Source organism: Nomascus leucogenys, chromosome 4, assembly GCF_006542625.1.
Source record: "Nomascus leucogenys isolate Asia chromosome 4, Asia_NLE_v1, whole genome shotgun sequence".
Lineage (NCBI taxonomy): Eukaryota > Metazoa > Chordata > Mammalia > Primates > Hylobatidae > Nomascus > Nomascus leucogenys.
The window spans coordinates 1,120,539-1,143,388 of NC_044384.1; the positions used below are offsets into that span (position 1 = coordinate 1,120,539).

At 38.0% G+C, this 22,850-nt stretch overlaps 1 protein-coding gene across 2 annotated transcripts in view; it reads right to left on the bottom strand.

Moving 5' to 3' along the window:
- ATP9B (ATPase phospholipid transporting 9B (putative)) overlaps positions 1-22,850 on the bottom strand; it is a 302,366-nt gene that overhangs the window by 266,131 nt on the left and 13,385 nt on the right. For both annotated transcript variants that reach the window (XM_003280182.4, XM_030810244.1), the window contains exon 2: positions 8,154-8,327. In XM_003280182.4, the coding sequence (XP_003280230.2) occupies positions 8,154-8,327 (174 nt within the window). The remainder of the gene's footprint in view (positions 1-8,153; positions 8,328-22,850) is intronic.

A 22,850-nucleotide genomic window follows, 5' to 3' on the forward strand; every position in this document is an offset into this window, starting at 1 on the left:
GGACTCAGATATGAATTTTTGCTCTTAGACACATAATTATCTACTGTGATGTTCTAGTATACAAAAGTCAAATTCAAAATGAAAAATCAAATATTAAGATCTAAGTATGTGAAAAGATACATATAAAATTTAGAAAATATAGGCTTTATAGCATTATCTGATATTAACATGTTCTTCCAGACAAACGACACTATAAACGCAAGACCACTGTCTGCATAACAAGAGCACTGTAAACAGCAGCCACAACACAAACCGTAACGCCAACACCACTGTCAGCAACTACATGAACTAATGCCTCACTGACATCACTCACTCTAGAAACTCTAAATTAAATGACCACTGCTAAAAACGTAAATATTCAACATTTTACTCGGTTTTTTCCTCTATAACCCTGTACCAGTAAATCTAAGATGCCTAGACTTTGATGATATAATTACGTTATTCATATCACTGTGCTACTAACACCCGTTAACACGTAAAAATGTTATTACTAATAATTTTATTGTGTACAGACAGAATAAAGTAGTGGTTAAGACGCCACTATCATATCATGTGCCACTACACAAAACTGAACGAATACACTCGCAACAGGCATGAGGTGTGAAAGGCCTGCAGGTGCACCAGAACTGCCCCTGGATCATGCAGCCAGAAACCAGTACGCAGGGGAGTCAGGCAACTTCCACGCTAGGAGTAAAGGGCATGAGCCCCAAGGATACAGAAACACTGTAATGAAAACAGTATGTTTAAGCCTCACTGAATAGTAGAGCTAAAAAGGAATATGAAATATGGGGAATTTTTGAGGACAAAAATGTGAGGAAGGCATACTGGCAAATATTGCAAAACAAGAGGGAGAAGCAAACAGAAGTCCTTGGGAGACAGTAACTGGGAGCTTTACTCAACAGCATTTCTATGTACGTGAAATATTTTCTAAATTATTGATTATTCAGAAACACTTTCCTCTTATATTTAAATTGCCTTACATCATCAAGTCCAGCTGAAACTAAATCCAGTAGTGTACAAGTTATACTTTTTCTTAAAATGTTTTAGGATTAATAGCTTTTCACAAAATGCCTCTATAATCAAATCATAACATTAAACAAAGCATTTTAACATATGAAGAGCCTATCTTCTAAAATGTTAACTAGTCATAATTAAATAATTCCCATCGTTTTAGCCTCCTTTCTCTCCACCCCCCAAAAATTAGACAATTATTATATCCAATAGATACCTACAGTCACCAATTTAAAAGCAACACAATGCTAATGTCTTCTTAAAAGATGAGCACATTCGCCCATGCTTCTGTACCCTCAACGTCTGCCGATTAGTTGAGGACATTAGAACTAGGAATAATCCCAGCATTTGATACCCCCCCTTCCTTTTTTTGTTTTTGAGACGGAGTCTTGCTCTGTCACCCAGGCTGGAGTGCAGTGGCGCGATCTCGGCTCACTGCAAGCTCCGCCTCCCGGGTTCACGCCATTCTCCTGCCTCAGCCTCTCCGAGTAGCTGGGACTACAGGCGCCCGCCACCACCCCCGGCTAATTTTTTGTATTTTTAGTAGAGACGGGGTTTCACCGTGGTCTCGATCTCCTGACCTCGTGATCCGCCCGCCTCGGCCTCCCACAGTGCTGGGATTACAAGCGTGAGCCACTGCGCCCGGCGCTCCCCTCCCTTCTTATGGAAATACCATCACTGGCTCCACTTTCCTAAGGACAAAGTGATTTTTGATCACAAGTGAAATGTAAATCTCGTGAGAAAGACATTAACCCAGATCAGAGAACTATCAATATGTCTCACAACCGCTTACAAGAAAGGTGTATTCACTCACACGAAAAAGATTCAAAGTTTTAAAAGACAGACACCAGAACAATTTTTTCAAAGTGTCCAAGTTGGGATTGTCAAATAAAAACGAGAAAGCAGGTCTCAAGCCATGACTCTTCCGGTTCTTGGCTGTCAACAGCGGTGAGAACACCCACCTTCTTTAAGAAGGGACCATACGGACCACAGAAGAAAAGCACTTAGCCTTTCCCCACACAAATTCAGAACACTTGCTTCTGAGCCACTCCCACAGCCAGCAAATTGGCAGCAGTCAACTCTCTGCCCCTACAAACTCATCAATTCACAATGTCGTGGGGGCCTACCTACCTCACCACAACTCCCCACACCACACTTTTTCAGCCAGCTCTGTCATCACCCAGGCTCTTCCCTGATGGACACATCACCATAAATTTATGCCAAGTTCAATACAAATTATTATTGATTTTCCTTTGCTGATTAATGATGATCTCTACCAAAGCGTGACCAAATTTTCCCATTTTTTTCAGCCCTTGTCTGAATCCTAATCATATCCTTATTCAATTGACCTGATGTTCCCAATTGAGAATAAAAGTCATAGTTACCACCACTATTTCATTCTTCCTCCCCTGGTTTTCCTCCTGCCAAAAAGGATGGATACTATTCTTCCTTTCCAATACATCCTCTTTCCAAAGGTGTCACCTCCTTATTCTTCACAGAGCTATACCACTTGTCTCCCAACCTTTTCAAGAACATCATCCTTCCATGTGGCTTCCACTATCACCACAATAAGGACTCTGCAACTTAATCTCCAGAGCCTGCTTCTGGGTCTGACAAAACTACGTATTAGACCACTTCTCCTGCCAATGCTTTGTTTTGTTTCTTAATACAAGATAGATTTCTTTAAAAAAAAAAAAAAAAACTACAGTTATTTGGTTTAGCTAAGTAGTATCTTTAAAAAAACCACAGTCCATATCTGCTTAATGCTGCAATACTGTCAGCTCCCGCCTGGGAAAGAACAAGGTGACGGTGACCCTTCTCGCCACTGCACAATGCTGTACGTTCTAGCCAGCTCCACAAGGTAAGGCACACAGACCATAAAGGAAGAAGTAATACCACTGCTATCTGCAGATGGCATGACTGTCTTTCTAGATTACAAGGAATCTACAAAACCACTCTTAGCACCAGTGAGTTCAGCAAGGTTATAGGATAAAGGATCTAACACACAAAATCAACTGTATTTCTACACACTAGCAATGAAAACATGGAATCCAAAATTTAAAATACCAAACCATTTACAATCACTCCAAAAAAGCTTAATACTTAGGAGTAAATCTAATGTTTGCATGCTGAAAACTACAAAACGCTAGTGAAAAAGATCAAATTATCTCCAAATAAAATGGAGCAAAAGGTACCATGTTCATGATCTAGAAAACTCAACATAAGAAACATGTCAATTCCCCCCCCAAACTAACATAATATATAGGTTCAACACAAGTCCTATCAAAATCCCAGTAAGGATTTTGTAGATATGAACAAGATTATTCTAAAATTTCTAAGGGAAGGCAGAGGAACTAGAATAACTTAAAGATTTTTGAAAAAGAAGAATAAAGTAAAAGACTTTCTATAAAGCCACAGTACAGCACACTGTGTGGTACTGGCAGGAACTGACACACTGATGAGATGGAGAAGAGAACAGAACCAAGGCCACAGACAGCCCCGCTCATGTACAATCAAGTGGTATTAGAACACTTGGATACACACTGGCTAAAAAATGAACTTCAACCTAAACCTCTCACCTTACCAAAATTTTTTTTTAAATATTCAAATGTAAAGCTATAAAATGCATACAAGAAAATCTTCAACAAAGAGTTCTGTGAAATTCTTAGATATGATACCAAAAGCACAATTCACAAAAGTAACACAAGCAATAATTCAGACCTCACCAAAATTAAGAACACTGGATCCAGTGAAGTCTCTCTGAATCTCAACAGATGGAAAGACAAGAGACACACTGGCAACATGGTGAAACCTTGTCTCTACTAAAATACACACACACAAAAAACTTAGCCAGCCATGGTGGTGGGCACCAGTAGTCCCAGCTACTCGAGAGGCTGAGGCAGGAGAACGGCTTGGACCCAGGAGACGGAAGTTGCAGTGAGCCAAGATCGAGCCACTGCACTCCAGCCTGGGTGACAGAGCGAGACTCCGTCTCAAAAAAAAACAAAGAAAGAAAATATGTCCAACTACATATCTGACAGAGGACCTATAGTTAGAATATGCAAAGAACTCTCCAAATTCAACAAGAAAAAAATAATAACACAAGTAGAAATTAAAGATGGAAAAACATTTACTCACGAGAGTACACAAATGGCAAAAAGATGTCCAACCTCACTAGCATTAAGAAAATGGAAATGAAAAACACAATGAACCATCACTCCACATCTACTAGAACAGCTACAATCAAAAACAGTGACAATACCCAATGTTGGCACGGACGAAAATAAACTGGATCTCTCAAACACTGTTAGTGCAAATGTAAAATGGTACAGCCACTCTGGGAAATATTTTGGCAGTTTCTTAAAAAGCTAAATATACACACCGTACAACCCAGCAATGAAGTTTCTGGACATTTATTCCAGAGAAATGAAAATTTATGTCCACACACATCCACACACACACAAATGTACACAATTGTTCACGGCAGCCTTATTTCTAATATCCAAAAACTTGACACAACCTACACAACAGCTTGGATGGCTCTCACAGCATTATGTTGAATGAAATAGGCCAACCTCAAAAAAAAAAAACATCACATAATACAGATATCACTACAATATGGAAAAAAAAATAGAAAACTTTTTAAATATCACATACTGAGTAATTTCAGTTATGTAACATTCTTGATATTAAAACGAGATGGAGAATTGATGAGTGGTTTCCAAGGCCAGGGGTCAGAGGGACGGGAGTGGCTGTGGCACGGGAAGCTCCCGGTGGGGTTGGAATGGTTCTGCATCTTGGCTGCAGTGGTGATTACAAAGATCAACACCTGATGAAATCACAGAGAACCACGCGCACACACTGTGCCAAGGTAAGTGTCCCGGTTTCATATTATAGTTATATAAGATGTAACCACTGGGGTAAACTGGGTGAAAAATACAAGAAACCTGATATGGTTTGGCTGTGTCCCCACCCAAATCTCATCTTACTTACGCATTTAACTCCCACAATTCCCATGTGTTGTGGGAGGAACCCGGTGGGAGGTGATTGAGTTATGGGGGTGGGTCTTTCCTGGGCTGTTCTCCTGATAGTGAATGAGTCTCACAAGATCTGATGGTTTTAAAAACAGGAGTTTTTCTGCACAAGCTCTCTTTGCCTGCCGCCATCCACATAAGATGTGACTTGTTCCTCCTTGCCTTCTGCCATAATTGTGAGAGCTCCCCAGCCATGTGGAACTGTGAGTCTAACTGAACCTCTCTTTTGTAAATTGCCCAGTCTCGGGTATGTCTTTATTAGCAGTGTGAAAATGAACTAATACAGGACACCTCTATACTATTTTTACAATTTCTGTAACTCTCTATTTTCAAATTCAAAATTTTAAAAAATTTTTTTAAAAAGTAAAAGAATGACATATACCATGCAAACATTAATCAAAGAAAGCTGGTATAGTTTTACTGAAATTAGACAAGTCTTCGCAAAGTATTTTTAAAGATAAATAAGGAGCAATTAAAGACAATAAAAGGTCAATTGAAAAGGTTAATTATCCTAAATGTCCATCATCTAATAACACACTCTAAAATTAACCAAAAGAAATAGACACATCCACAATGATGTTTAGAAACTCATGAAGTCTCTCAGTAACTAACAAACAAGCAAACCATGAACAGCAACACAGATTTGAACTAGACAACCAACAACTATGACTTTATTGACATACAGAGCAGTGCACTTAACAACTGAAAAATACAAATTATTTTCAAATACACAAAGAGAATTTGCTACAAGTTTTCTATATGATGAACCATAAAGTGAGTCTCAGCACATTACAAAGACTGAAATTTTTATTTTATTTTTTGAGACAGAGTCTCGCTCTGTTGCCAGGCTGGAGTGCAGTGGCATGATCTCGGCTCACTGCAACCTCCGCCTCCTGGGTTCAAGTGATTCTCCTGTGCCTCAGCCTCCCGAGTAGCTGGGACTACAGGTGCACGCCACCACGCCCAGCTAATTTTTGTACTTTTAGTAGAGACAGGGTTTCACCATGTTGGCCAGGATGGTCTCAATCTCTTGACCTCGTCATGCGCCTGCCTCAGCCTCCCAAACTGCTGGGATTACAGGCGTGAGCCACTGCACCTGGCCCATTTTTTAAAAATTATAAGTATATTCAATGGCCTCATGAAATTCAGATACAAATCAATTACAAAAAGATAACTGCAAAACACAGGTTGGGCATGGTGACTCATGCCTGTAATCCTAGCACTTTGGGAGGCTGAGATGGATCACTTGAGCTCAGGAGTTCAAGACCAGCCTGGGCAACACAGCAAGACCTGGTCTCTATTTAAAATATAATAATTATAAAAAGTTAACTAGAAAAAATCTCTAACTTTGGAAATTAAGCAACATAGTTCTAAATCAAATATGGATTTAGAGTAGAAATGACAATGAAAATTAGAAAATATTTGGGCCCGGGGACGGTGGCTCACGCCTATAATCCCAACACTAAGGGAGGCCAAGGCAGGCAGATCACTTGAGGTCAGGAGTTTGAGACCAGCCTGCCAACTTGGCGAAACCCCATCTCTACTAAAAATACAAAAATTAGCTGGGGATGCTGGTGCACATCTGTAGTCCCAGTTACTCAGGAGGCTGAGGAAGGAGAATCGCTTGAACCCAGAAGGCAGAGGTTGAGGTGAGCTGACATCACCCCACTGCACTCCAGCCTGGCAACAGACCAAGACTCCGCCTCGAGAAAAGAAAAGAAAAAAGAAAAGAAAAAAAGATTTTGAACTTAATGATAATACCTGTCAAAACTTAAATGCACCTATTTTTAGAAGGAAAAAGGAAGAATATTGGAGACCTGAGCATTTATCTTATGAAGCTAGAAAAAGAAAAGCAAGTTAAAGTCAAACAAAATAAGAGAGAAAATAAAGGGAAGACCAGAAATCAATCAAACAGGAATCAAACACCCTGAGAAGGCCACAGCATCACTTACACAGTATTCCACAGAGGGTGCTTAAGCTGAGTTTAACTGCGAGGAAACACAAACAAAACGGAATGTGAAACGTTCTGTATAATAACTGATCTTCATTCTTCAAAAATGTCAATGGAATGAAAGATAAACACTAAACTACTACTCCAGATTAAAAGATGCTAAAAAAGCATGCCACCTAAATGTGACATGTGACCATACCCAGTACTAGAGAAAACAAGGTTACAAAGGACATTACTGGGATGACAGACAACACTGAAATATAAACTTAAAGTAGATACAAAGCATTGTATCAGTGTTAAATTTCCGGAATTTGATAACTGTACTAAGGTTATATAAGAAAATACCTATTTCTTAGAAAATACACACTGAAGAATTAAGAAGCGGAATGAAGTAATCAACCTAGTCTGAAATGTCTCAGAAAAATAATAAGATATAAAAAGAATAATAGAATAAATGTGGCAAAATGTGGGGAAAAATATAGGTGAATCTGAGTAAAAGATATACAGGAGGAATATAGGACCATATCTATCTTTTGGGAAGAAAAAGAAACATCATTTATAAATGTTGATAGAGCAACCAGGATTAATTCTATCATGCATTAACTATAAAGTCACTAATTTTCTCCAGCTTTTTTTTTTTTTTTTTTTTTTGAGACAGAGTCTCACTCCACTGCCCAGGATGGAGTGCAGTGGCTCGATCTCGGCTCACCGTAACCTCCACCTCCCAGGTTCAAGTGATTCTCCAGCCTCAGCCTCCCTAGTAGCTGGGATTACAGGCGCTCATCATCTCGCCCGGCTAATTTTTGTGTTTTTAGTAGAAATGGGGTTTCATCATGTTGTCCAGGCTGGTCTTGAACTACTGAGCTCAAAGAGATCTGCCCGCCTTAGACTCCCGAAGTGCTGGGATTACAGGCATGAGCCACCACACCCGGCCTCCAGCTTTTAACCATTAAAAGTTCTCGTAAGATAATTAATTTGGCTCTCCTTTCCTTTCATATTATCATTGTTTGGCTTTGATTAATGTACTAATAATCTCCATGATATCATTTAAGGAATATCTCCAGTTTTTATATTAATATAGCTAATAAGTACACTAGAAGCTAAGCTTATAAGTAACCTTAGTGTATAAGGAAATTAGGTAGCAATGGATAACAAACCTGGTACAGAGGAACTTCCAGCCATCACAGACAAACCACTCCAGTCCTCTTTTCCTTTGCATTATCCTGGCTCGTGGTAAGGTGTGGTAATCACTTTCCTCATTCTCAAAGCCTTCTTCAGACATCATTAGTGGCATTTCATCCAAATGCGCAGACTCATCCTCCAGCTGGTACCTAGTTAGGGTAAAAACGGAGTGCTGAGATAGGCCAAGCAGTCTTCTTTACAGTGTGTTTCATTTAGGGACAATATTTCCTCAAATTAGGCTGTCTTCAGCTGAGGGAATGCATTGTAAATAAGACTGCAGAGGCTGCTTTCTTTTGCAAAGGAATAAGTTAGCTAAGGTAAAAAAGCTGCCCAACGAGGCCTGTCCTAGCTGAAGAAGTCTCTGTTAACCATGCTGTAAGCATAATCCTGGAGGCATCCATGGTGCGGATGGCCAGCCTGACAGCACAACCAATACTGCTCAACAGCTCCTCACTGCACTTAATCCAGTCAGAAAAAACCAATCTTCTGAAACATGACTATAGCAAAGAATGTTCACTCCAAGCAACATCTAAACACTCTAGTGACTTTCGACAATATGTAGCTGTCTGTATCTGAAAGGTATCGACATCATCCCTTGGTTTGCTGACAGAGTTTATATCTTTGGGGAATGATGATATGTCCCATTTATTCTGTTATTCTCTTCACTAAAACGTGCTATTCAATGAAAAAATCTCAACAACCAGCAGACCTTTTAAAGCTCAACAATCCTCTTGATTCCAAGAAACAGGCAGCCTATCATCATCAAAACTGTTCCTTTTATCCTTCCTCAATCACAAATATAATTTATCTTTAAAAAATAAAAACCTTTTTGAGAACAATTTGTCAGAAATTATAATGGTGATTCAACAAGTGCTGTCTTACTGAATTTTGCATCAAGTATTTGTGGAGGCATTGTCTCAAGGTAAAAACTAAGAAAGCAGACTCGTGAGTTCCTCTGGGATAAAGGCAGTCACTTATATTGCAATCTTTTTTAACATTCTCTAAATTCCATATAGAAGACAGCTAAAACTAACCAAAACCCACTATTAAAACATAAATAAGGGACAGAGATAGTACCATCCTTAACTGACACATAAGGAGAAAAGTAAGTATTCCAAAACAACAAAGCCAGATCCAGAGTCCAGTCTGGATCACAGCCAGGCAGCTTAGGGGGAAAACAGGACCGAGGGCCCTAGCAACGGCAGACCGTGGATAAAAATTATACCCAGAAGGAGTCTACCCTGAGGGCAATAGGTCTGTGATCACAGCACTGGTTACTGGGGGACCTACAGGAGGGTGCGTAGAGCCAAGACAGCAAGCTTGGTTAGTAAGGCATCAATGTCGGGGGCAGAAGTCCACATGGGAAGAAGGATGCACCTCTTGAAAGGCTTGTTGGTGAGGGGAAGGAAAGGAGCAATAAGTGGAAATTAAGAGTTCTTCAGAAACAAAAAATAGGAGACAAACACATAAGAAGGCAATCACAGCACATTCTGCTAAAGGGCAATTTAGAGATAGGTCAGTATTGTGGAAGACTTTTCTTTTTTCAAGAGAATACAGTGAGTCTCAGGATACCAGTCATGCAGTCCTCACTGCCTAGAAAACTCAAAGAGAAACAGCACGCTGTAAGTATCCAGAGGCCAAAAGGCACGGATGATGTGAAGGTATGTGTATGCAGTGGCCGAGTGTACATGTCGTGTACGATGGAATCATATTTCTGATCACGACCTGACGTATTTTCATTCCTGGTAATTCTTCCTCCTTTCAGACCTCCAGTTGATAGGCTGACATGCACAGTTTCAACACAAGGGCAGCTTAGCTCCAGGCATCTAAAATAGGCTCTTGAAGTCCAATGCAGAGTTCTTGTCAAAGTGAAGACTCTATCTGCACTGCATACAATATGCAGACTGTAAACTCCAGAAGAAACCCACCCTTTCTAGCCACAGCCCCAGCAAAGGGGGCTCTTGCAAAGCAGAATGTTTTTTTCTTTTTTCCTTTTTGTTTCTCCTAGCCCTGTCAGGGCTACACTGTAGTCACCTTCTATGAGAGCAAGGGAAACAGGAAGATGGGCTCTGGAGTCCAAACAGGATGTGGACATCCCTGGTAGTTCTCTCTTTTCACACAACTTTTCCCTGAGAACTGTCCCAGTCAGGTGGACCTTCACAACAACACGAAGGGCGAAAACTCTGAGAGAAAACTCTGACTTTCAGAAAGCATACAGCTGAGAAAAAACAACCCTGGAAATTGGAGACATGGGATAAACCAGACAGTGGAGAAAGCCGGACAAGGGATGCCCTAATTCTGGTTATGAATCAACAGAAGTCCCAGGCTCACTCCCGAGCTGCAAAAATGTGCCCAAACCCAAATAAGCACAGGACAGGCTCTGCGAACTACTCAGGTCCTACACAACAGGCCCTGACAAGCACTTGCGGGGAGCAGATGGCACAGCCAAGGCTTTGCAACTGAACTGACATCGCAACCACCACCCACTGGTAGTGAAACAGAACTGGGGGTCTAAACCTACCCAGGTCAATGCTCTGCTAAAACAAAACATTCTTCAAAGGATTATGAGTCCCACAACACGATATTCAAAATGTCCAGGATACAAGCCAAACTTACGCAACATACAAAGTAACAGGGAAATATGGCCAACAGTCAAGAGAAAGAACAACCAACAAATGCTAATTGCAGTAAGAAAAATCTACTGGAATTTTAAAACAGCCATTATATCCATGCTCTATGAGATAAAGTTGAACAGTCTTGAAGTGAATAGAAAAACAGAAGTTCCTTTTTTCTTTTTTAAAAAATACAAGTATCCTAGGGTAGACAGAAATTCTAAGCAGATGGGGGAGGGGGTGTGTGCACACACACCCATGTATACACACTATTTCTCTATATTTCTTTATATATGAAAAGGTCTAACATGCATGTCATTAGAATACCAGAAAAGATTGAGGCAGAAAAACATGTGAAGAAAAAAAATGGACAAAAGCTTCCCAAATTTGTTGAAAGAAATTTACTAATTAAAAAAGCAAACTTAAAACAGGATGAAGTCAAAGATACCTACATAAAGATACATCATAATCAAACTATTAGAAGCAAAGATGAAGGAAAAAATCTTGAAAGCAGCCAGAGAAACACAACTCATTACATATAGAGGAACATCGATTCAAATGCCTGTAGATTTCTCATGGAGAAAAATGGAGGCCAAAGCACAGTGGAACCTGACGTTTCAAGTGCTAAAAGAAAAAAACTGTGAAACCAGAAATCTATATCCAGCAACAATTTACTTCAGGAATGAAGGCAAAACAAAGATATTCTCAGATGAAAGAAAACTAAGAGAATCTGTCAACAGATCTGCCAAGAATGCTAAACAAAGACTCACGATGGAGAAAATGATACCAGAAGGAAACATGGAACTTCTAGAATGAAGGAAGAGCAACAAAAAGTTCTTTAAAATACGTATGACTATTAAAAATAAAACGTATTAAACTGTCAGGTTAAATTTTCAACATAAACAGATGTGAATACATATACGAAGTCTAACAGGGAAGAGTAGGTGACTCTATAGTTTACATGAGGTGGTAAAATACTAACCTTAAGTGGACAGTGAAAAGTTAGCCATATATGTCATAAGCCCTAGAGTGGGATTTCCCAGCAGAGACACATTAACATTTTGGGCCACAGAATTCCGTTGGGGTGAACTGTCCTATGCACATATTTATTCTACAGTGTCCCCAGCCTCCATGCACCAGATGCTATTAGCAGGACCACACTCGCCCCTTGTTGTGGCAATCAAAAATGTTTCCAGACATTGCCAAACATCCCCTGAAGTGCAAAAATCACTATCTATCTAAAGAAGTAATTTAAATACAATGGTATTTAATATTAAAAGATTAAAAGTAAAAAAAATGGAAAAATAGGCAGTTAATCGCTGCATAATGACATACCAGTCAACAACAGATTGCATATAAAACAGTGGTCCCATAATAAGGAAGCTGAAAAATTCCTAACACATAGTGACATCACAGCCATAATAACGTTCATAGTACAATGCATTACTCACATCTTTGTGGTGATGCTGGTGTAAACCAAACCTATTGTGCTACCAGTCATTCATATAAAAGTCGAGCATATACACTTATGTACAGTACCTAATACCTGACAATCATTAACTAATGACTATGCTATTGGTTTATGTATTTACTATACTGTACTATTATTATTTTAGATCAGACCTTTTCTATTTATTTTTTTAAAAGCTAACTGTAAAACAGCCTCAGGCAGGTCCTTCAGGAGGTATCCCAGCAGAAGACATTGTTATCACAGGAGATGACAGCTCCGTGTGTTACTGCCTTCCAGTGTGACATAATGTGGAGGTGGAAGACAGTGATATTGATGATCCTGACCCTGCATAGGCCTAGACTAATATGTGTGTTTTTGTCTCAGTTTTTAACCAAAAAAAAAAAAAAAAAAGTTTAAGTAAAAATAATTAAAAAAAGAAAAAAAGCATATAGAATTAGAATATAAAAAAAGAAAATATTTTTGTGCAACAATATTGTATTTTCATGTTTTAAACTAAGCGTTATTACAAAAAAGTCAATAAGTTTTTAAAAATTAAAAAATTATAAAGTAAAAAAGTTACAATAAGCTAAAGATTAATTTACACACTAAGTGTCCTATAAAGGTGTATGATCTTTTATGTTTTATACTGTATTTTACTATGTTCAGTATGCTTAGATACACAGATACACAATTGTGTCACATCTGCCTGCCGTATTCAGTACAGTAACATGCTGCACAGGTTTGTAGCCTAGGAGCAATAGGCTATACCATATAGGCTAGGTGTGTAGCAGGCACTATCATCTTGGTCTGTGTGAGCACATTCTAGGATGGTTGCACAACAATGAAATTGCCAAACACATTTCTGGAGTACAAAACTCAGTATCTAGAGGAAATATTTTAAGTATTAATGGTATTTAACATTTCTCAGAATATCACATCCCGATCCTTCAACAACACATGACTGTATATAATGAGAACACTAGTCAAAAGAAAGCCAAGTAGCTATATTAATATAAGACAAAGACATCGAAAAAAGAACTGCCTACCATAGATGGACATAACGCAATAATAAAAGGATCAAATCACCACTAAGATCTAAAAGTCCTAAATATGTATGCCCCTACCACCAGAGCTTCAAAACACATAAAGCAAAACTGATATAAGTGGAAGAAAAAATAGACAAATCCACAATAGCAACTGAAGACTTCAAAACTCTCAGCCCACTGTCACCACTGTTACTCGACATAGTACTGGAAGTCCTAGCTAGAGCTATCGGACAAGAGAAACATATAGGGGGAATCCAAATTGGAAAGGAAATAATCAAATTATCTTTGTTTGCTGATGATACCAACTTATATTTGCAAAAACCTAAGGATTCCACAAGAAAACTATTAGAACTGATCAATTCAGTAGTTGCAGGATACAAAATCAACATACAAAAATCAGTAGTATTTCTATATGCCTACAGTAAACACTGTGAAAAAGAAATTTTAAAAGTAATCCCATTTACAATAGCCACACATAAAATTAAATACCTAGGAATTAACTTCACCAAAGAAGTGAAAGATCTCTATGATGAAAACTATAAAACACTGATGAAGGCAACTGAAGAGGACACCAAAAAATGAAAAAATATTCCATGTACATGGATTGGAAAAATCAGTATTGTTAAAATGTCCATACTACCCAAAGCAATCTACAGATTCAATGCAATCCCTATCAAAATACCAATGACATTCTTCACAGAAATAGAAAAAACAATCTGAAAATTTATATGAAACTACAAAAAACCCAGAATAGTTACAGCTATCCTAAGCAAAAAGAACAAAACTGGAGGAATCACATTACCTAACTTCAAATTATACTGCAGAGCCATAGTAACCAAAACAGCAAGTTACTGGCATAAAAACAGACACATAGACCAATGGACCAGAATAGGGAACCCAGAAACAAATCCACACATCTACGGTGAACTTGTTTTTGACAAAGGTGCCAAGAATATATACTGGGGAAAAAACAGTCTTTTCAATAAATGGTGCTGGGAAAACTGGATATCCATACACAAAAGAATGAAAATAGATCCCTGTCTCTCACTATCTACAAAAATCAAATTAAAACAGATTAAAGGCTTAAATCTAAGACCTCAAACTATGAAACTATTGCAAGAAAATATTGGGGGAAATCTCCAGGACAATGGTCTGGGCAAAGACTTCTTTGGCAATACCCCTCAAGCACAGGCAACTAAAGCAAACATGGACAAACGAGATAGCATCAAGTTAAAAAATTTCTGCAGAACAAAGGATACAATCAACAAAGTGAAGAGACAACCCACAGAATGGGGGAAAATATCTGCCAACTACCCCTTTGACAGGGGATTAATAATCAGAATTTATAAGGAGCTCAAACAACTCTATATGGAAAATTCTAATAATCTAATCAAAAATGGGCAAAAGATCCGAATAGACATTTCTCAAAAGAAGACATACAAATCACAAACAGGCATATGAAAAGGTGTTCAATATCACTGATCATCAGAGAAATGCAGATCAAAACTACAAAGAGAGATCATTTCGCCAAAGTTATAACGGCTTATATCCAAAGGACAACCAGTAACAAATGCTGGCAAGGATGTAGAGAAAAGGGAACCCTTGTACACTGTTGGTGGGAATGTAAATTAGTACAATCACTATGGAGAACAGTTTGGAAGTTCCTAAAAAACTAAAAATTGAGCTACTATATGATCCAACAATCCCACTGCTGGGTATATACCAAAAATAAGGAAATCGGTGTTATCAAAGAGATATCTGAATTCCTATGTTTGTTGCAACACTGTTTACAACAGTTAAAATTTGGAAGCAATCTAAGTGTCCATCAACAGATGAATGGATAAAGAAAATGTGGTACATATACACAATGGAGTACTATTCAACAGTAAAAAAGAATGAGATCCAGTCATTTACATCAACATCGATGGAACAAGAGGACATTATTTTAAGTAAAATAAGCCAAGTACAGAAAGATAAATATCACATGTTCTCACTCACATGTGGGAGCTTAAAAAAGAGTTGGACTCATGGAGATAGAAAGTAGAATGATGCTTATCAGAGGCTGGGAAGGGTAGTGGAGAGTAGGGGACAAAGAAGGGATGGGTAATGGGTATAAAAATACAGTTAGATACAAGGAGTAAGATCCAGTGTTCAGTAGCACAACAAGGCAACTATAATTAAGAGTAATTTATTGTGTATTTCAAATAACTAAAAGAATAAAATTGGAAAGTTCCTAATACAAACAAATGATAAATGCTGGAGGTGACGGATATCCCAATTACCCAATTCGATCATTACACATTGTATGCATGTATCAAAACATCATATGTATCCCATAAATGTGTATAACCATTATGTATCCATAATAACAAATAATTAAAAATAATTTTTTTCATAAGACTGGAAGTGAGGGAGAGGCCTTCCTTAGATCACCCAAGATGCTAGGCCCCAAGTAGTGACATCTGGAGGAAAAGCAGCTAATCTCTGAATGCCTAGAAAGACTGGCCAACTAGCACAGAGAGAGAGCCACAACACAAAGCCAGCTGGGCACATGCACAGCGGGCCAAGGGGAGCAGGACACCAGAAGCAGCTGAAGAGATGGGCAGGAACAAGGGACACAGTGCAGGCCAAGCCTCAGGAAGGGGTTTAATTCTAAGTGTAATGGAAGGCTATTGGAAGGTTTTAAACCTGGAATAATTTTTGTTTTCACAAAGGACTTTTATTTTTTTATAATTTTTTATTTCCATAAGTTTTTGGGGAACAGGTGGTATTTGGTTACATAAGCTCTTTAGTGGTGATTTCTGAGATTGTGCTGCATCCATCTCCCGAGCAGTATACAATGAACCCAATTTGTAGTCTTTTATCCCTCACCCCCTTCCCAACATTTCCCCTTGCATCCCCAAAGTCCACTGCATCATTCTTATGCCATCACAAAGGACTTTTAAAATATGCAAATTCAAACAAGAAGCGACCATGTCTTGCTTATCAAATGTAAAAAAGAATTCTTAACATTCAATATGGCCAACAGTCTTGGATAAACAGGCACTCTTAATCGCTGGTAAGAGTGGAGAACAATTCGTGAAGATGCATTGAAAGCTTTTTATTTCTATAATGTAAATAAACTTTAACCACGGTTTCTCATTATCCCATGGAAATTTAAAATGTGTTCAAGATTTCTCTACAAAGATAACCATCACTGTGCTGTGATGTTGAAAAAGACCAAAGGAAATATGGCAAAAAGCATAGTAACCATGAATAAATAATTGGTGAAATATACCATGGAATAGAATATTGTCACTAAAAATAATCACGAAGAAGACCTCTGTTGAAAGTAAATGTGTTAGGAGAAACGGCAGTCACTTCTTTTCTCACCCCTCTTTTAAACACCTTACTTCACCAATCAAAATGTTACTTGCTTTAGTGTCTCCAGATAATCTTTTATACACAACTCCAACCACTATCGACAGCATCACAGAACATCCTCACAACATACAGGTTTCATTATAATTTAGGCAAAAAATTACACTATCTGTGAAGTAACAGACTAAAACATTAATATTTTTCCCTTAAAATGTCATTTTTTTCTTCTCTGTATGTGATCACTTCTTTTAAAACAGTCAACTAGAAAATGAGTATTTATACAAAATTTGAATAAAATTCAAACCACCACATAAATATATTGTAATATAACACACAAAACAAGACTTTTGGTCTTTTTCATGAAGTTATTCAATGGCTATGTCTTATTTTAGTAAAAGTCACAATCTTATCAAGTTTAATGCGGATTTTGTGTCTCTAAGTCAATCCTAAGCCAAAAGAACAAAGCTGGAGGCATCACGCTACCTGACTTCAAACTATACTACAAGGCTACAGTAACCAAAACAGCATGGTACTGGTACCAAAACAGAGACATAGATCAATGGAACAGAACAGAGCCCTCAGAAATAATGCCACATATCTACAACTATCTGATCTTTGACAAACCTGACAAAAACAAGCAATGGGGAAAGGATTCCCTATTTAATAAATGGTGCTGGGAAAACTGGCTAGCCATATGTAGAAAGCTGAAACTGGATCCCTTCCTTACACCTTATACAAAAATTAATTCAAGATGGATTAAAGACTTACATGTTAGACCTAAAACCATAAAAACCCTAGAAGAAAGCCTAGGCAATACCATTCAGGACACAGGCGTGGGCAAGGACTTCATGTCTAAAACACCAAAAGTAATGGCAACAAAAGCCAAAATTGACAAATGGGATCTAATTAAACTAAAGAGCTTCTGCACAGCAAAAGAAACTACCATCAGAGTGAACACGCAACCTACAGTATGGGAGAAAATTTTTGCAACCTACTCATCTGACAAAGGGCTAATATCCAGAATCTACAATGAACTCAAACAAATTTACAAGAAAAAAACAAACAACCCCATCAAAAAGTGGGCGAAGGACATGAACAGACACTTCTCAAAAGAAGACATTTATGCAGCCACAAAACACATGAAAAAATGCTCATCATCAATGGCCATCAGAGAAATGCAAATCAAAACCACAATGAGATACCATCTCATACCAGTTAGAATGGCCATCATTAAAAAGTCAGGAAACAACAGGTGCTGGAGAGGATGTGGAGAAATAGGAACACTTTTACACTGTTGGTGGGACTGTAAACTAGTTCAACCATTGTGGAAGTCAGTGTGGCGATTCCTCAGGGATCTAGAACTAGAAATACCATTACTGGGTATATACCCAAAGGACTATAAATCATGCTGCTATAAAGACACATGCACACATATGTTTGTTGTGGCACTATTCACAATAGCAAAGACTTGGAACCAACCCAAATGTCCAACAACAATAGACTGGATTAAGAAAATGTGGCACATATACACCATGGAATACTATGCAGCCATAAAAAAGGATGAGTTCATGTCCTTTGTAGGGACATGGATGAAACTGGAAATCATCACTCTCAGTAAACTATCGCAAAGACAAAAAACCAAACACCGCCATGTTCTCACTCATAGGTGGGAACTGAACAATGAGAACTCATGGACACAGGAAGGGGAACATCACACTCTGGGGACTGTTGTGGGTTGGGGGAAGGGGGGAGGGACAGCATTAGGAGATATACCTAATGCTAAATAACGAGTTAATGGGTGCAGCAAACCAACACGGCACATGGATACATATGTAACAAACCTGCACATTGTGCACATGTACCCTAAAACCTAAAGTATAATAATAATTAAAAAAAAAAAAGTTTAATGCGGGAAACGCAGCACAACGAGTTCTGAAAGATAAGGAATATAAGCAACATCATGTTTTGTAACCTCAACTCCAGAAATGGAGCCTTTGAACTGGCAAGCAATTTATTCCATTTCCAAGGCAATTTTCCTATTGCACTGAAAATTTTACCTCAGTATTTAAAAACAATAAGATGATGAATAATGGATTTTTCTCAGAGACAGGAAAAGCACAGAATCTTAAGTGTCTTTGTTGCCTAGTGTCATACACACTTAATTGGTTTGTCACTCAAGAAAAATCAACGTTTCCAGCAATGAACTATAATTCTGGAAACATATTTTTAAAATGAGTAAAAACAATTACGAACAAAGACGACAGAATGGATGATACCAAACCCAAGAGCACTGCCATGCTAAGAAACAAGGACAGCTATCTGAACTGCAGCCAAAGGTTTCAAAAATAAATTAGGAACTCTCAACTCTCAAGTACTGGAAGACACATAACTTACATGTATCTAAGTAAAAGTAAATCAATACAATAACTAGCTTAAAACTTACATTTTATCTTAAATATCTAACAGCCTTATTGTTTCCATTTTCATGAGAAACACTTCTTAGAAGTCAACTGATATTAAATGAAGAAACAGATTTAAAACATGTCTAATGCTCAAAGCTTCTTTAAAAATAAACACTTCCCCTTTGCATGCATGTTAATAAAGTAGAAAAACAAAGCAAAAACCTAAGTGCTATAAAGAAATGTGCATATTTCCTTCATCAAATACAACTACGAGGTTCAACTGTCATTGATAAGTCATTACTAAGCAACAAGCTGCATAAACTAATGAGAAATTGGGATTCTCCCTCCAATAGCAGCAAAGGAGACAAATGGTGCTATGGTTGAAATGTTTTTCTCCCCTCCAAATTCATGTGCTGGAAGCTTAATCCTCAATGCAACAGTCTTAGAATGGGAAGCATTTAGGTCACAATAGTTCCACCCTCATGATGCATTAATGCCATCATAAAGAGGGCATATTGCAATGGGTTCGCTCTCTCCTGCTCTTCTGCCATGTGAGGAAACCACATTCATCCTCGCTTGCCCTCCCATCTTCTCCCATGTGAGGACACAGCAAGAAGGCCTCACCAGATGTCAATACCTTGATCTTGGACTTCCCAGCCTCAAGAAGTGTGAGAAATAAATTTCTGTTCTTTATAAATTATCTAGTCTCAAATATTCTGTTACAGCAGCACAAAATGGACTAAGACAAAGGGCAAGATGTTAAATAAATAAGCCAGCAGATAAATCAATAAATAAAATTAAAGAGATGGCTGCCTGAAAAATATGCCTTGACTGTAGTAGCAAAACCCAGGAAAAGGAACATGGAAATAGTCAGTCCCTTGAGCTGAGATGTCATTTCCCCCATGGAATTATATACACAATAACCTTGGAGCTAATGATTTCTAAAATGTTCTGCAAGAAAACTGAACACCAATTTCTTGAATTAAGAAATTACACTGCTATACATAAATTGAGAAAAACTTCTGAATTAGAGTTAATGGTACAATATTCAATGTTATATAAATGCAAACCCAAAAATTTGAAGCTATATAGCCAATTAGCTCAGGATACATACTTCAGTTACCTAAAATTGTGATGTTCCCTATTACCAACTCTGTCTTCATGCTAACACTATTAGGTGTAAAAAAAAAAAATAAGTGAAACATTTCTATTCTGGCAAGTGTAAATAATTTTTTAAACTTGATTTTATTTTATACTTTTTTTCTTTTTTTGAGATAGAGCCTTGCTCTGTCTCCCAGGCTGGAGTGCAGTGGCGCAATCTTAGCTCACCACAACCTCTGCCTCCCAAGTTCAAGCGATTCTTCTGCCTCAGCTTCCTGAGTAGCTGGGATTACAAGCACCCGCCACCACCACGTCCAGCTAATTTTTACATTTTTAGTAGAGACAGGGTTTTACCACCTTGGCCCGGCTGGTCTCAAACTCCTGACCTCAGGTGATCTGGCACCTTGGACTCCCAAAGTGCTGGGATTACAGGTGTGAGCCACTGCGCCCAGCCTACGGATGCCTTTTAAAGGAAATTCTTATAGACCCCCTAGGAAAATGTCTCTGATTCCAATGAATCCTGGGACTGGACAATTAGATAAATACTGTCTTAAGAATTAGTACTACACCTTTAAAAAAAAAGGCTTTTCAATTGTGAACCATCACAGCAAAAGAAGTTTCATTTTTACAACTAGTAAAATATTAGACTATTGTAATTATCAAAGTTTTATGATTCATAGAAAATTGTGTATAGACTCTCAGAATGAGAAATCTAGCATTAAAAAAATTTTGTTGCTTCTACCAAGAAACACTAATATTTTCCCAATAATCAGACAGTAAACATCTGTTCTTAACATTAGTATCTTTCAATGCTAAAATTTAACTATTATAAGATTGCAAATGCCTCTGGGCAGGGCCAGTAGTCACACTGCTGGCAAAAGCAAAGAGCAAAGAAAAACTAATAACGGACATGGATAAACAAAACAATAATGCTCAATGTCATTCATGCTTCATTCAACTGCAAAGATAAGTTGAATGACACCACTATCACTTAAAACACAAAAAAGGGAAATACCAATTTAACAAATACCTTATTTTCACCCAGATACTAACAATGTGAAGGAAAAATCAATATCTCACATGACTTTGTAGAAAACAGACTTAACAAGTAACTGCATTCCCAGTGAACTACGAGCTACTATGTGTGGTACACATCATTTTGTTTACTTAATGACATATGAAAACAGTAACATCCTCATCCTCGATGATAATAAAGGCAATGTGCTATTGAATTTTTTAATCTTCCTTAGCCATATGATATGGTTTGGATGTGTGTCCCCTGCAAATTTCATGTTGAAATGTGATCCCCAATGTCAGAGGTGGGGCCTAGTGGGAGATATTGAATCATGGGGCAGGGGGTGGTCCTCTCATGAGTCCCCATGGTGATTGATAAGTGTGTTCTCACTCCGTTCATGTGAGATCTGGTTGTTTATAAGAGTCTGGGACCTCCCATTCTCTCTCTTGCTCCCTTTCGTCATGTGACATGCTGGCTCCCCAATACCTTCCACCATGATTGTATACTTCCTGAGGCCTCACCAGAAGCAGATGCCAGCACCATGCTTCCTTAAAAGCTTACAGACGCATGAGCTAATTAAACCTCTTTTGTGTGTGTGTGTGTGTGTGTGTAAATTACCCAGCCTCAAGTATTATATTTCTTTACAGAGCAATGCAAGAATGGACTAATATCATACTCAAATCACATCTAATTCTTCCCTTGGAAATTTTTATAAAATATAAGCCCAATCATGAAAATTTTTATAGAAGTTTTAACAACTAACCAATGTTATCTTTTAAATATATTGTGCCCTAAAGTAGTATGATTATAATGAAATAAAAATAATTCCACTTCAAGGAAAACCTGAGAACTTTTAAAATACAATAACTACAATTCTTTATACATAAGAGCAAAATGTCATTTTCATATGGTCAAGGAAGGAAGCTTTCAAAGCTCACAAAGCGAAGTAAAGCTCATACGAAAGCTGTTTTTCTAATAACTATTTAGTTTTCAACCACCAACATGGATATCTAGGCTGCATAACGTAAAATTCTCTTTCTGGTAAATTAAGACAATACACTAACTTACTTTTTTTTTAACTTTTATTCTATTATATAGCATACACTTCCCAAAATTTAAATTGGGAAATGAATTAAGTTTATAGCAAAACTGTCATGTTCTAATATTTCTATTTTGGGAAATGTGTGCCATTCTGAAATTAGTGACTTGTTATAGTTAAAATGGTAAATTTTAAGTTACCTATATTTTACCACAGTGAAAAAACTATAGATATGGAGGTTGGGGGATAGGTGGAATGGAAAATGACGGGATAGGGGTGGTAGGAAAATGATAGGGGTACTCATACCTGGGTACCCAACAGCGTACGAGGTTTCTTTTGGATATGATGAACATGTTCAAACATTGACTTTGGTGACGGTTACATTTATCTATGAATATTCTAAAAAAAAACTGAGGCAGGCGCAGTGGCTCACGCCTGTAATCCCAGCAATTTGGGAGGCCAAGGCAGGTGGATCATGAGGTCCAGAGATCAAGACCATCCTGGCCAACATGGTGAAACCCTGTCTCTACTAAAACAAAAAAATTAGCCGGGCATGGTGGCACGTGCCTGTAGTCCCAGCTACTCAGGAAGCTAAGGTAGGGGAATCGCTTGAAGCCAGGAGGTTGCAGTGAGCCGAGATGGCGCCA